Source organism: Abramis brama, assembly GCF_963993115.1.
Source record: "Abramis brama genome assembly, chromosome: 11".
Classification (NCBI taxonomy): domain Eukaryota; kingdom Metazoa; phylum Chordata; class Actinopteri; order Cypriniformes; family Leuciscidae; genus Abramis; species Abramis brama.
The window spans coordinates 7131378-7145407 of record NC_139973.1 but is presented as its reverse complement, the minus strand read 5'-3'; the positions used below and the strand labels follow the sequence as shown (position 1 = coordinate 7145407).

The 14030-nt window shown below is 36.2% G+C and overlaps 1 protein-coding gene across 1 annotated transcript in view; it reads right to left on the bottom strand.

Annotated features, from left to right (window-relative positions):
- Nucleotides 1–14030, bottom strand: part of magi3b (membrane associated guanylate kinase, WW and PDZ domain containing 3b) — a 124932-nt gene that overhangs the window by 29488 nt on the left and 81414 nt on the right. Inside the window, exons 3-4 of the mRNA XM_084127721.1 lie at nucleotides 7190–7309; nucleotides 399–605 (exon numbers count right to left, since the gene is read on the bottom strand). Of these exons, the coding sequence (XP_083983847.1) occupies nucleotides 399–605; nucleotides 7190–7309 (327 nt within the window). The remainder of the gene's footprint in view (nucleotides 1–398; nucleotides 606–7189; nucleotides 7310–14030) is intronic.

The window sequence follows — 14030 nt, the reverse complement described above, 5'->3', positions numbered from 1 at the left end:
TGGTAGTAAAATACAATATTAATATTAGAGGAAAATCAAAAATAAATGTTTAAGTTGAAGCACAAAAATTATGAAAAATAAAATAAAATTTAAGCTAATTAGATATATATATATATATATATATATATATATGGGCAAAAGCACATAGGAAAATTACAAAATCCTAAACAACAATTAAAATAAAAACTGAACATAAATCTAAAAGTTAATTCAAAATATGAATAAATAATATAATAGTGGCCAAAGTCCTAAGATGTATATTGCAAGCTTTGACATAAAGAAAATGATGCACAGTCTGTATCAGTATGGGTGACTAATTCTTAGACCCACATCTATCTCTGCAGTCATACAGATTGTGGTTAACACAAGCACACACACATTACAGTCCGTCCACTGACCTGGGATGCCATTTGGGAGCTGTGGCCGTTCCTCATCCTCTTCCTCCTCAGGGACCACGCTGTCCTTGCGGTCCATCTTACTGACAGAGGTGGTTCGCTTTCGTTGGACTTCGGAGCCATAATCCTCCTCAAACAGAACCTGGTCAACCAGGTCAGGCTGAACCAAGTTTGGCTCCGCTGGAGGTTTGGGTGTGCCATAGAAGTTACCTGAAGAAGTAAAGAACTTATTTTGATTCATGACATCTGAATCAAAAAAAAAGTCATAAAAATAGATACTTGTGAGGGTTTGTGTAACATTTCTGCTACATATGCTTTGATTTATAAAGCCACAAATAGTTTAGTTTGACGAAACAGCTGATTTGGTAACACTGGGACAGGAGCTGCGTGCAAATCTGCTTCTTTATCGCTACCTCCGCTTTCTTCCTCAGTTCCAGCTTTCTCAAAAACGTAGATCTAGGTGTCGACTATCCAATATGCAGTGTGAAATGTTATGCTTTCCATTCAGTGGTGCCTTGAAAGTAATTACACTCACCACTGGATTCAGTAATGAAACTTTTCCCACTATCTTCTCATGCAAAATTCAGTTCATTAATATGCATCAGAAACAATGGTACAGCCAATCAGTGGAGCAGCAGAATGCATTTAAATTAATTTCTAATTTGATGGTAAATGTTAATTTATGTGTGTGTGGGGGGGTGGGGGGGGTTGAAGGGTTGTTCATCATTCCCTCTTGATGTAAGACTAAATAAATCACTCTCAGTATGATTAGATTCAGTCAATGGAAAGGCATCTTTTCAAATCAACCATTCAACCTTCACCAATTATACACAGATTAATTTAAATTATCCAAATTTGTTGTTTTGTTTCTTCGCTCCCTTCATCCTGAAAATAAATATGCTGCCCCTAGAAATCATTAGCGTCTGTTTAAGAAAAAGAAAAACAGCTTTTTAAGGTCACATTTTCATCTTTTGCCAATGTAAAATATAATCCTTTTAATCAGTCGAAAGATTAATCCTCTTCTTTTTGGCTTGTAAATTATAAAGAGTTTAATTAGCAAATAGAAACTGAAACCGTGGGAATAGGCTTTTTCCACAAGCAATTAACTACTGTTGACAACTTCGCTCACCTGCAGTGAAGAATAATCACTCCTTCCCTCTCTGTCTCTCTCCTTCTTTCCAGTGTCGTAAGGAAAGTGTTTGTGCTGCTACCACAACATTTGTTATACATTATGTGCGTCATCATGCGAGAACAGCATGTTACCAAGTCTATAGTCTCACTGAGAGACACATTTTAAAATCAGGATAAATTCCGATCCAGTTTGCAGCTTATTATGGTGAAGAAAATCAGCACAATCAGACAGGAAGGTTGTCTGAACAACATTTAGAACAACCAACAACAGCTGAACTTTGTTAAGTGGCAAGCAACCCTAAAACATTTTTTTTATCGTACTTACCCCAAACTTTTTTAACAGTAGCATATATCACGGTTTTACACGAAAATATCAAGCAGATGATTTCAAAAAACTGTTTTCAACATTGATAATAACAAGAAATGTTTCTTGAGCACCACCATTTTAATGGTGTCTTTTAATGATTTTTCGATTAATTAAACATTTTTAAAATGTGGTCGATTCAAAATCGATTCTCAAAGGCCACAAATCGATTTTTTTCTATATTTATTTATCTATCACCCAAAAGCCAGTTATTAGTTTTCATACAATGTTAGGCTTGCAGCCTCCATGTTACAGTTAATGCTATGAGATTTTATGTTTGTTTTATCTTACACATAAAATAACCTGATCCTGTTTGATTAAGGCATGCAACTGTTCTGACTTGTCCAATTTTCAGCATAAATTTTTTATCTTGCATCAAAATCCTGTCTGTTCATTGTATGCATTTGAAATATATATATCGAACTGAGAGCCTGCGAATCGAAATCGAATCGAATTGGAACATCTGAGTCGATCCCCAGCCCTAGTCTGAAGTAATGGCTGCTGAAAATTCAGCTTTGCCGTCACAAGAAGAAATTACTTTTTAAAATGTATTCAAACAGAAAACAGTTATATCAAATTGTAATCATTTTCCACAATATTACAGTTTTTACTGAATCTTGATAAAATAAATGCAGCCTTGGTGATGAATATAAGAGACTTCTTTTAAAAAACAAAAAAATTCCAAACATTTCAACGCAAGAATAGATGTGATGCTAATAGTGTTGTAGAACTCAAGGCCAGTCTTGTCTTGGTCTCAACACACACTGGTCTTGGTCTTGACTACAACAGCACTAGATGCTAATGGCACATTATTAAGAAAACTCAAATAGACTGCATTTAAACATGGTTTGAAATAAATGCTAGGCTGCATTATGCTGTAGGGGTGTGCGATATGACGATTTTAGATTGTGAACGATTAAATTGCCTCCACGATCTGCGTTTGAAGAGAGATCATAGTATCATGTTACAGCACACATTCATCAGTTGCAGCTCTGGCACCACCATCCCAACATACTATACAATGTAACATTCATTCATATCACGTTTAGTAACGCAGCGGTAGGGTTGCACTCACAAGACATTACAATTCTTCGCCATCACGAAAGTTTATGATTTGCATGTGTGTTAAAGTCTTGCAAGTTAAACTTTTATTTGCACGCTGTTCTAACATAAGCTGAGCGTGTACACCTGAAGCGTGCGCAAACTAAAAACCTGTCAAACCATGCAAGTAGGCTACTTAAACGGCATATTGCAGTTTTTTTTTTTTTTTTTTTAAATTAATATATATTTAATGCAGGATTTAAAATTGTTTTGCAAGACATAAGCGCACAAATTTTGTAGAAAACGTGACAGTTTCCTTGACTGTTTTTTTTCAACATCACGTCATATTATGTCACCAGAGGGAGTCGTTTGCCGGTGTTGTGCCGAATTCTGACCCCCTGCCAAATTATTACCCCCCCTCGTTGAAGTCAGTACCTTGTGCCTTGTCTTAATTTAATTCATGAACATATCCTACATAAACTTTTAATGTAATGCATTTGTGTTTGTTATTAGTCTGCAGCCAAAACTTTATTAACATTAATAGTTCTATAATTCTGTACAAAACCACTTTAACTTTTAATTTTTGTGTTGGCTGTTTCTACATATAAAGTTTTTATACAGTAAGACAATCATGATTGTGATTTTTTTTGTATTCATCATCACTAAAATGGGGCCATTCAAAGCCTTCCTCTGGAAACTGTCTCCTAATGGCTGACACAACACATGCAGGTAAGGGTCCAATACTAGCTTTGCTATTGCCTGATACATGATAATAATCTGTACAATATTGTGATCTCAGCATAGTGTTAACACTAGAGCTAACACTGGTCTCTTACCAAGACACCTGCCCTGTTCTCCTCACACCACAACTCAATTTGTCTCTGACCATTGTTCTGTATAATCCTGGCCTGTCCTGCTCTCTTGGCTTCATTATCAGGCTCATAATTATATGGCTGAGGTCCGTCATACGAGTAAACATTTACAATTTCCTCAGTGTCCGAACTGTCATTGCTTTCCTATTGTTTACATTGGCCGCACTCCCTCCCGTTACGTCACATCTGGTTTGGCGGTTTTCAGATGTGGAAGTAAAATTTAGTCACAAAAATGACTCCAGAAGCCTTAATAGCTTTTTATAAGTATATATTTATATTTAAATCTAGTTCCTACATATTTTTCTATACATTGACTCACTGGGTACTCTAACCTGCAATTTGTCCTAAGATCTCAGAGTGTTTTGAGTGTTGTGAGTTATGAGTGTTCAATTTTTTTACTTGAATGTTACTGTTAAATACACCTACTGGAGCAGACAAAATTAAAGCACTGTTTATTTCATTTGTACCTTATATTGTATTTGTAATATTATCTGTCATTTGCATCTTTATTCTTATTTTTAATAAAAAATGATCAAATAATGAAATAAAATAAAGTGAAATAAGGTTTTGGTCGTATCGCCCACCCCTACTTTGGTCTATGGTCTGTCATTGTTTTTCTTTTTTATTCTGTTACCTTGTAAGGTTACATTTTTTTTTAAATAGGGAAATTAGTTTGGCTGCATTGCTCAGTGCTTTGCAAAACAGTCTTAAAATCCAACATAAAAAAGACTTGTGGATTGTGATTCTGCCTGAAAAGAATTGTCATTGCCATATCGCCCACCCCAAGCTGTAACCCTGATTAATCACCCCATATGCACTAACCGTGACAGAATCATAAAGGTATGTGCTACTCTCAGTATCTGAGCAGATTTACAGCCTCATCTGTCACCAGTAATCTGCAGAGAGCCATATAATCTGAGAACGAGGTGAACGTTGTCCCAGCGTTCTCTTAATGATGTCAAAAATATTTTGGTGCACATAAAGTGCAGCTATAATATCAAAATAGATAGATACGGACAGATAACAGAGGTTTATAGGCTTTACACAACATAAGTGGACCAAAGTAGCAACCATACTGCATACATTTCATGAAATGTATACTAATTTTCTGCAAATTCATTTAGAAAACATGGGGGGAAAAAATACCTAAATGAATATTTATTTGAGCGAATCAAAAAAAAAAGGAGTAAAATCGCTAAGAAAAATGTCACATTTCACCTCATAAATCAAAAATTAAGAAAATTAAGAAAATGTTAAGATTACATTTTTTTTGCATTATTTGCATATTTAAACTGTTTAAAATATTTAATTTTAATATAATTTTTTTAATGTGTCCAGACAGTTTTTTTCCCCATGTATAACTCACTAAACAACTTATCTGCCCTAAAAACAGACTTAAGTTTCTTAATCCAACATTTGTATCATGTATGAATATAATATTGTAAGACTCTTAAGTTACAATATATATGATCTTTCAATGAGAATTACTCCCTTTGAGCAGAGAACATCTATCTATTTATTGGAATAAAATGGTGTTGATATGTGACTCAACAGGCAATAAGTAGTCAGTGAATTGTGCCACGGCCAATTCATGTTTACAGATCGCCTCCATTGAGATTCTCTGTGTGCTTACAAGAAGCGCTAAAATCTTTATTGATCAGGATCAACTCTTAATTCAACCAAGCTTGCTTAGACAGGATTACATTAAAAGCTGCCTTGAGGGTTGTAAATTTATCCACACTACTGGAATGAGGGAATCAGAAAGGCATAGAAACTGTTTGCTATTGCTCAAGCATGGCCACATTGAGACATTAGATCTATATAAAGCTCCATCAAAGGTAAAATGTCATATCATTCTTGCTCTAAAGTAAATATGTTGTAAAACCTGATTGTAACTGAGGGTGAACTATTCCTTTGAGGAACAGTTTGTTGGGATTAGAGTATGCATGTGTGTTTCATGCATGTGTGTGTGTCCTAGGATCAGAACAGAGCACATATGGGCATTTCTTATTGGCATGGCTCCCTGTCTCAGCAGGCTTTGCCTGGCATGAGTCCCTGGTCCCACTATCGACATGGGGCCACAGTGAATGCACTCGCCTGGCACGCTATCTGTCTCTCAGGACAGAGACATTCAAACCAACTAGACTGCAGAGGGGAGGACAAACACGCAACGCTTTTATTATTTAAGGAAAAAGGAAAAAGTAAGGCCTCTGAAAAAAATATATATATATAGTACCTTGCAAATTTTTTTTAATGTTCTTTAAAAATGCCTCTTATGCTCACCAAGGCATGCATTTATTTGAGTATAGTAAAAACAGCAATATTATGAAATATTACAATTTAAAAGAACACTTTTTCAAATTTAATTTATTCCTGTGATACATTTTTAGCATCATTACTCCAATCTTCAGTGTCACGTGATTCATAAGAAATCATTCTAATATTCTGATTTGGTGCTCAAGAAACATTTCTTACTATTATGAATGTTGAAAAAATAATGCTTTTTTTCAGGATTCTTTGATGAATAGAAAATTTGAAATGTCTTTATATTGTCACTTTTTATCAATTTAATGCATCCTTGCTGAATAAAAGTAATAATTATTAAAAAAAATCTTACTGACACCAAACTTTTGAATGGTAGCATGTGTGTCTACTTCTTTGAACAATAAAATAAAAATACAAATATTTGTTTATTATTTAAAAAAATATAATATTTTTTATATAATAGAAATAGACAATATGTGTGTGCATATATATATGCACATACATACACACACACACACAGCTCATTTCATTGGCTATTTGTTGCAATATATACACATACAGTATATATCTATTTGTGGAAAGAGCCATTACAGGGAACAGACTGTGACTTTTGTCTTCCTTATGTGTACTTTTTCAGCAGTTTGCCTCCAGCTCTGCAAAGCTTGTTTGTATGGTGTAAACCTGTGCTAACTGACTCACTGACTCACTGACTCTGCCTGTAAGCTTTGGAGGCTAAATCCATCATACAGTACATTTTTGAGGCTGCATTGTCATGAAATTGTTTTTGGACAAAATGAATGCCTAGAGGTGTTGGTGTCAGAGTTTACTTCAGGTAAAAAACACAACTGTCAAATGTTAACACTAAATGTGCATTTCCAGAAATATTGCAGCATAAGAATAGTGATTAAGTGTTGGTTAAGCTTAGATTTTAGGCTTTGGTTCTTGTAAATAAAAAACTGCTTTCGATGTGAATTTTTCACTGTTACAGTATATCGTCTACCAGATAGGCTTGGAAAACAACTAGCATCTTTACAACAAGCCACATGATCTGAGGTATCATTCGTGTCCATGGTTTGGGATGTTTGTATGAAGAATATCAGTATAGAGAGTGTGTTTTATACCATCATATGTTCCGCTCTCCAGCAGCAATCCACTCTCTTCCAGGATGCGAAAATCCCCCACACTGATGAAATTATAGTCCACTCCAGGAACCTCCCCATCTCTGGGCATCCGAGTGGTACCTTCCAGTAAAACAAACACAATTAGTGACAGTAAACTAGTTCTGGTAAGAATATCCTACACCCACAATCCCATGTGCTGCAAACTTTGTGTCTGTCTAAACAGCCTCAGATTGACCAAAATTAAAATTGGATTCCCTGGTTGCATTTCAGAATTTCCTTTGAGAACAAGTGCACTCCATTCGGAACTGTAAATAGAACTGATCTCAAACTCCCATGGATAAGACCTGGAAACTGGATGGGTTACATGGAAAACTGGTTTAGAAAAAGATTGGCAATTTGCGAGGCTTTAAAGGATGAAAAAGTACATGCTTTAACATAATTGCTATGAAAATGGTTTGGAAACACACAGAGATGTACAGTATTAGACAAACTGAGTAGAACAAGAACATATTACATCATATCAGAGGAAATCTTGTGTTATTTAGTGTGTTATTCGAGCCTAGTGTAGTCACAGATTGCTTTATTCAAGGGAGAAGGTGACAGAGGTGGAAAGTGTGCACAGACTGTACAATGAGATTCAGTCTCTGAAGCATTTGACACTTTTGAAAAAAATATCTGCAGTGTGGTAATCTTTATATTTATAGTAATACTATATTTTCACCCTTCAGTTTCTCAGCCCAGACAACATTTACTTATCCTAATGTTGTACCAAACTTGTATGAATTTCTTTCTTCAGCTAGGCACAAAAGTAGATATTTTGCAGGATGTTCAAGCTGATCTATAATCATAGGCGGAGAGTCAACCAACTCCATGGTAAGGCTAAGGACAGGCCCGGAATGGGAGCACTGGGAGAATTCCTGCTGCCTTTTTTTTTTTTAATACAGGCCTATATGTAATTATATATTATTGCCTGTCCTATGTACTAAAATGATCATTTCCGAATTCTGCATTCGATAATAAATCGCTAATAAATCATGAATCGGTTAGTCTTGACTGGCAGCGCTACGATTTTAAAAAAATTACTGACTTGTTCAGGGCTTCAAGTGCAGCTTAGTTTAATATTTAAATAGGCTAGTTTTTTTCTTCGTTACCTTAATTAAGCTATAAACCGTTAGCAAATTTTAGCAGTAGCACCCCATATTATTATCATTGTTCAAAATAATGTATGCTAAAGTTCATCATTGTTATATTTTGTAGAGTTACAGTAAAAATTTAGCAGACATATATTCACATCGATTTGTGTGTTTGAAGGGAACTAGGGTAGACAACAACAAAAATTATTAAAACTTATTAAAAAGTCATAATAATGCAATAAAAATGTTAAATATTAGGACCTTTCTCTAAAGCATGATTATTGTACTAATTTTGACATTTAGGCAATTTAGAAAATTATTTTAAATATATTTGTATGAAATATAGTTTTGTTAAATTTGGGGTATTTATGTCTTTTTAAGACAAAACAACAACAACAACAACTACAACACATTGTCCTAATGTAATACCTTGATATTACCTAAAATAAATTAAGAGTTTGTGTTACAATGAGGTGGTTGTTTTGCAACAAGATTGAGACAGTGCTGTTCATTACAGTAGAACTGCTGGTGAAGAAGTGACAGGTGCAAGAAAAATAGAGAGAGAAAAAAGTAGCTACACACACAAAAAAAATCAGACAGAGATATCAGGGAAAATGAAGGGAAGAAAAAGGAAAATGGAAGTGAGGTCAATTTGCACGTTTACTTGCTCTTCAAAACTGTTCAGTTTATGTTCAGACCCTAACATAATAAGACAAGAAATATATCGGAATCTAAAAAATAAAATACCATCAAAGCAAAAAGAGTTGAACACCTACACTAGTGTTAGTCTTTGAATTTCATCACCCTCTATACAAAAGGGAAAAAATGTTGTACTATATTAAACTTGGATCATGTAACATATACTGCAGTGAATTCTGAACAGTAGACAGCTGTCATTCTTGATTTTTTATAGACATTTTAATGCTGCCTCTTGTTAGTGCTTTTTAGATCTGTGTTTTATGATTGACAAAGTGTGTTTGTTGGGTGAAACCTTTGCTAGTGTTCTGGAAGAATTACTTGATTTGTGACGTTTTTGAAGTGTTTTGGTAGTTTTAGTGCATTTTGAATGTGAAATTAACTGTTGTGCCAAGTTGGAAGTTGGTAGGAGAACTGTAGTTTTGAAAAAATGATCTATTGAGAAATGTGTCCTAGTGGTTGTAAAAAACTGTAATTACAGTATCTTGCACGGCCCCAGCCTAAGGATTTAGAATTTTTTTATGTGACGGCCATACAAAAAATATGGTTGTCCGTGGTTCCAAAAATTGTTTATGGGATGGCCTGGATGAGAGTGAGATTTCCCAATTTTGTCCCAGTCCGGCCCTGCTAAGAGATGCACTTCCCCTTTAAAAACATATTTAAATAGATTTCCTTGAAATACTTTCAAGTTATGTGTCACCACCGCACAATCTACAGATCACAGCATGAACTGTCCCGATAAATTATTTGTTATTAAAACGTTTACATTCACAAACCACTGTTAATTTTAACAGAAAAGCAAGCATACTGTACGCAGGATTTGGCATGGCAGAAAGCATGCAAAGACTGCTCCCTTTATAATCACTAAAAAGCCGACACTCATCTTAGTTCATCGCAATCTCACAAAGTTTTGTTACAATCAGTGAAGCTGACTACACAATGAATCTCTTATTTACATAATTGTTTGTTATAATGAGAGGATTTGCGTGTGCAGAACTCAGAATCCACTCACCGCTCAAAACCCTGGAGTTTTTGTTCAGTGCTTAAACTTAAACACCTCTGATTGGCCATTGCGTTCAAGAAATCAACAGATATGTTTGTGATTGGCTATATAGCTCAACGCTGCAAACCATGTTGTAAATAGAAACCTTTGAAGTTCTCCAGCGCAAACACAGATACACACTGGATCGTTTGCCAAATATGTTTCACCAAAATGCTATCATTACGGAGAAAACTGATCCTAGACCAGCAGTTATGGCCAGCTTTTCCCTCTAAAAGTAATCAGAAGCAGCAGCAGGCAGTGGTTTGAGTGAGAAAATTCCACGCTAGTCTCAAGTTCGTGACCATGGTAAGGCTAAGCCTTGCCCAGGCTATACATATATATACACACACAGGGCCGGCGCTCCGCACACGCACATCACGCACTGCGCGTAGGGCACCAAGTGCTTGGGGGGGCACCAAAAAATCTGGGTCGTGAAAAATCTTCACAATAGGCTACTAGTATAAATAACAAATAAAATATGTCTAAAGCATGTTAATATACAAAAGCAATACAAAACTAATATAGGCCTAGACCAAATTAGTCGAGAAAAAGGTGAATCTCCTGTGCCAGTCTCCCTCTGGTGCCCCCCCTCCCCACCTCCCAGTGGTCTGTTCGATTATGCGATTATGGGATGGGGGGGGGGTGGGCGGGGACGGACGCAATGCTTAATCATAAAACAGATATAACACTACCATCGATTTAAATAGTACATTGATTGGGTTTAAGTGGTCGTTCAATGAGGCCTATTATATGTTGATCCGACGAAAATTAAGCGTGTATTTAAGTGGTCCAGGGGTAGAATTTTTGCCAAGCGTATCAGAGGTTCTGAGTTCTAATCCGCACTCATATAGTTTTTTTTTCTTTTTTTTTCTTCAAAACCGATTATGTTTTTCAGTGGTTGTATATCAGGCAGGGACACTTTTTTGTGCTTTTTGTTTTCTAATTGCACCGGAACGAATAGAGAGTCTCCACAACGGATTGAAGCGCGTGTCTGAGTGAAGGCTGTGCGCGAGCCAGAAACAAACATATAGTATCCGCGCCACTGATCGCAGCGGCAACGAGCACTTTGATCAGTTGATTTAAAAAAACAACACATTTCAGCGTTAGATCGCCTCTTATTTAAAAAAAGAATGAAATGAATGCTCTGCTGGTTAACTGGAGATGTTTTGTTTGTTTGTATTGGTACATTCGTGCCGCGAGATGTTTCAAAAGTGGTGGGGACAATATCGACCTTAGAAAATAGTGGTGGGGACATGATCCTACCCGCAAATTACGCCTATGCGTGTATGCCTGTCCAGGGGCGTCGCTAGTAGTGCAAAAGATCCGGGGCTTTAGCCCTGCATGTTGATTCTTTTTTTTTTTAAAAAAACTTTGAAACTGCAATTAGAAGAAACCCCCCCCCCCACAATCTCAGTGTTTGTATATTTTCATATTCACAGAGTTGTCAAATTATGTACAGAATTATTATATTGTGCCTCATCAGACCTTTGCACTTTTAACTTTCTGTGTTTACATTGTTCAGTTCCAAATCTGTGTTTTTAGTAATTGTGGTGGTATTTGGTATTTATAATTTTAACCTTTATATTATTTATTTCTTTTCATGTTTGGTGCCATTGTTAATGTAAAATTATTTCTTTGCAGCAGTTATTTTGGAAGTAAAGAGAACCTAACTAAGAAAATCGGAATGGTTGTTATTCCTTTGGTGTTTGTTGGTTGGGGGAGCGGGGGCATCGCCAAGCATTTGTGCTTAGGGCACCCAAATGGCTAGCGCCGGCCCTGTACACACACTGTATATTTCTTCATTTGTGTCAACAAACAACAGTAATGTGGATTTGGAACAACATGATGAGAATTTTGGGTGAACTATTTCTCCAATCAGCTCAAATGCATGCATGCTTTTTTACTCCTAAACCAAGATAAAAAATGTAATTCTGTGTGTTTAACCCTGCGTGAGTGTGTTTGCTCAAAAAAAATCAAACAGAAACAGTACACATTTGGACCTAATTTCAGAGGTGGGTTGTTTAGCAGCAAAATCCTCATAAGAGACACCTGAGGGTGGCATTTCTTGCGAATAAAAGGCCAAAAATAAAAGATGACATTTCTCGGCTCTGTTCGTTTGTGTGCTAGGAAATGCCACCAGGCTCTACTGTCATTTAAAGGACATTTACATTAGATGCAGCAAAGTGAAATGCCAGAGTCAAGTGTCTGAGGAGACTTGACTCTAACTTGAGAGCAAATAATATTAAAAACAGGCTCCTTTACATTTTCCTTAGGGAGCAAGTGCGTAAATGCCACGAGAAGAGGGAATCGAAACAGCAGCGCTGGTTATAGATGTGAATATCTACTGGCGAGGTTAAAAGGGGTTACCTTGTTCAATGTCCATTACATAATGATAAAGAAGGGAGTAGAGGAGAAGAGATGTTGCTAAATGTGTTCTGTTGCACAGATTTTCTAGCCCCTTTCCATTTTCCTTTTTTTGCAAAAATCATATGAAAATTGAGTTGATTATGACATTTTATGAACTTATTTTTAAATCTTAAAAAAAAAAATTTTTATTTAGCAATGATGCATTAAACTAATCAAAAGTCACAGTAAAGACATTTATAATGCTGCAAAAGATTTATATTTCAAATAAATGCTCATTTACATCAATATGAAGCTTAAGCAGTCCCGCTATACGGTGCGTAGTAGTTGATAAATGTCTTCCAGTTAGTTTGAGTTTAATGTGAGACCAAATGTTCACTATAGGGTTCAAATCTGGACTCTGACCAGGTCAAAACATGAGCCTGATGGACTTGTTCTCAAGCCACCTCTTGGTTGTCTTTGTAATTTAAGCAGGAGCCCAAATTGTCTTGTTGAAAAATCTGGTCATTCCTCTTTAGATAACAACTTTCCAATAGTGGGAAGCAAACCATTCTGCAATATTCTCCTGTACTCCAAAGCATTAAATGACTTTTCACAGTGAAGTAGCTCACTAATGCAGCAGCTAGCAAGACTCCCCACACAATGACACCTCTTCCTCTATGCTTCACTCTGGTAGAGGTGAATTTATTATTATATTTCTCAGCAGATTTTCGAAGACACTGCTCTGGAGCATCACCATGCAACTCATGTTTCATTGTGATTCCTCACTCCACACAACTCTGCTGAACCACTCAGAATCAAACTTCCCATATTCTGCCAAAAACTTCAGTCTGTCTTTGATGTTTTTTCTGAGACAGCAATGGCTTTTTAAGTAAAAACTAAAATAGAAATCCAATGTATAATATCATAGTTACATAAAAGTAGTTACAAATAGACTTAGTTACATAGAACTTGTGGTCGGTTCCATAAACTGCTTAGACTAGTCTTGAAAGTTAGCCATCTAAATTAAAGTCAGTTACATAAAAAGGTAGATCAGTCTAATTTGAATTGGAAAAGTTGGATTGATTATCTCTTGGTTAACTGCTAGTTGGTCAAACTAGTTCTTAAGGCGCAGTCTTAACATAGTGGCTAAGTTTAAGCGATTGGCCTCAAGCCAGTTTAAAATGATGTGAACAATCAGGGAATTTCTTAATGTGTCTTAATATTCCAATTTTTCAACAAATCAGAGAATGTTCAACTATTCCAGACTTTTGGTTGCATAATGCAACGCCTCTTCCGCAAACTATTTCCCTTTACGTCCTTGCGACATACCGTCTCTGAAGAAATGAATGCATTTGCAATGCTCTCTGACGCAGTGGAAACTCTTGTGAGCCCAAACACTTGTAAACAATGACTGTAAGCAGGTTATGTAAGAACAGCCAGTTTCATCTTTGTTGACCTCTGAAGTCAGTTTAATCACAGGCCGGTTCTGAAAGAGGTCCACAGATCCCGCGGGCGACCACCTGCCCCAGCACATTCTGGTGGAGAAGGGATATGAGTGGCACCTTAGGCTGCTCTTTATTCCTCTCCATCAGAGGAGCTTTTAAGAACTTTTGTTCATTGCTCC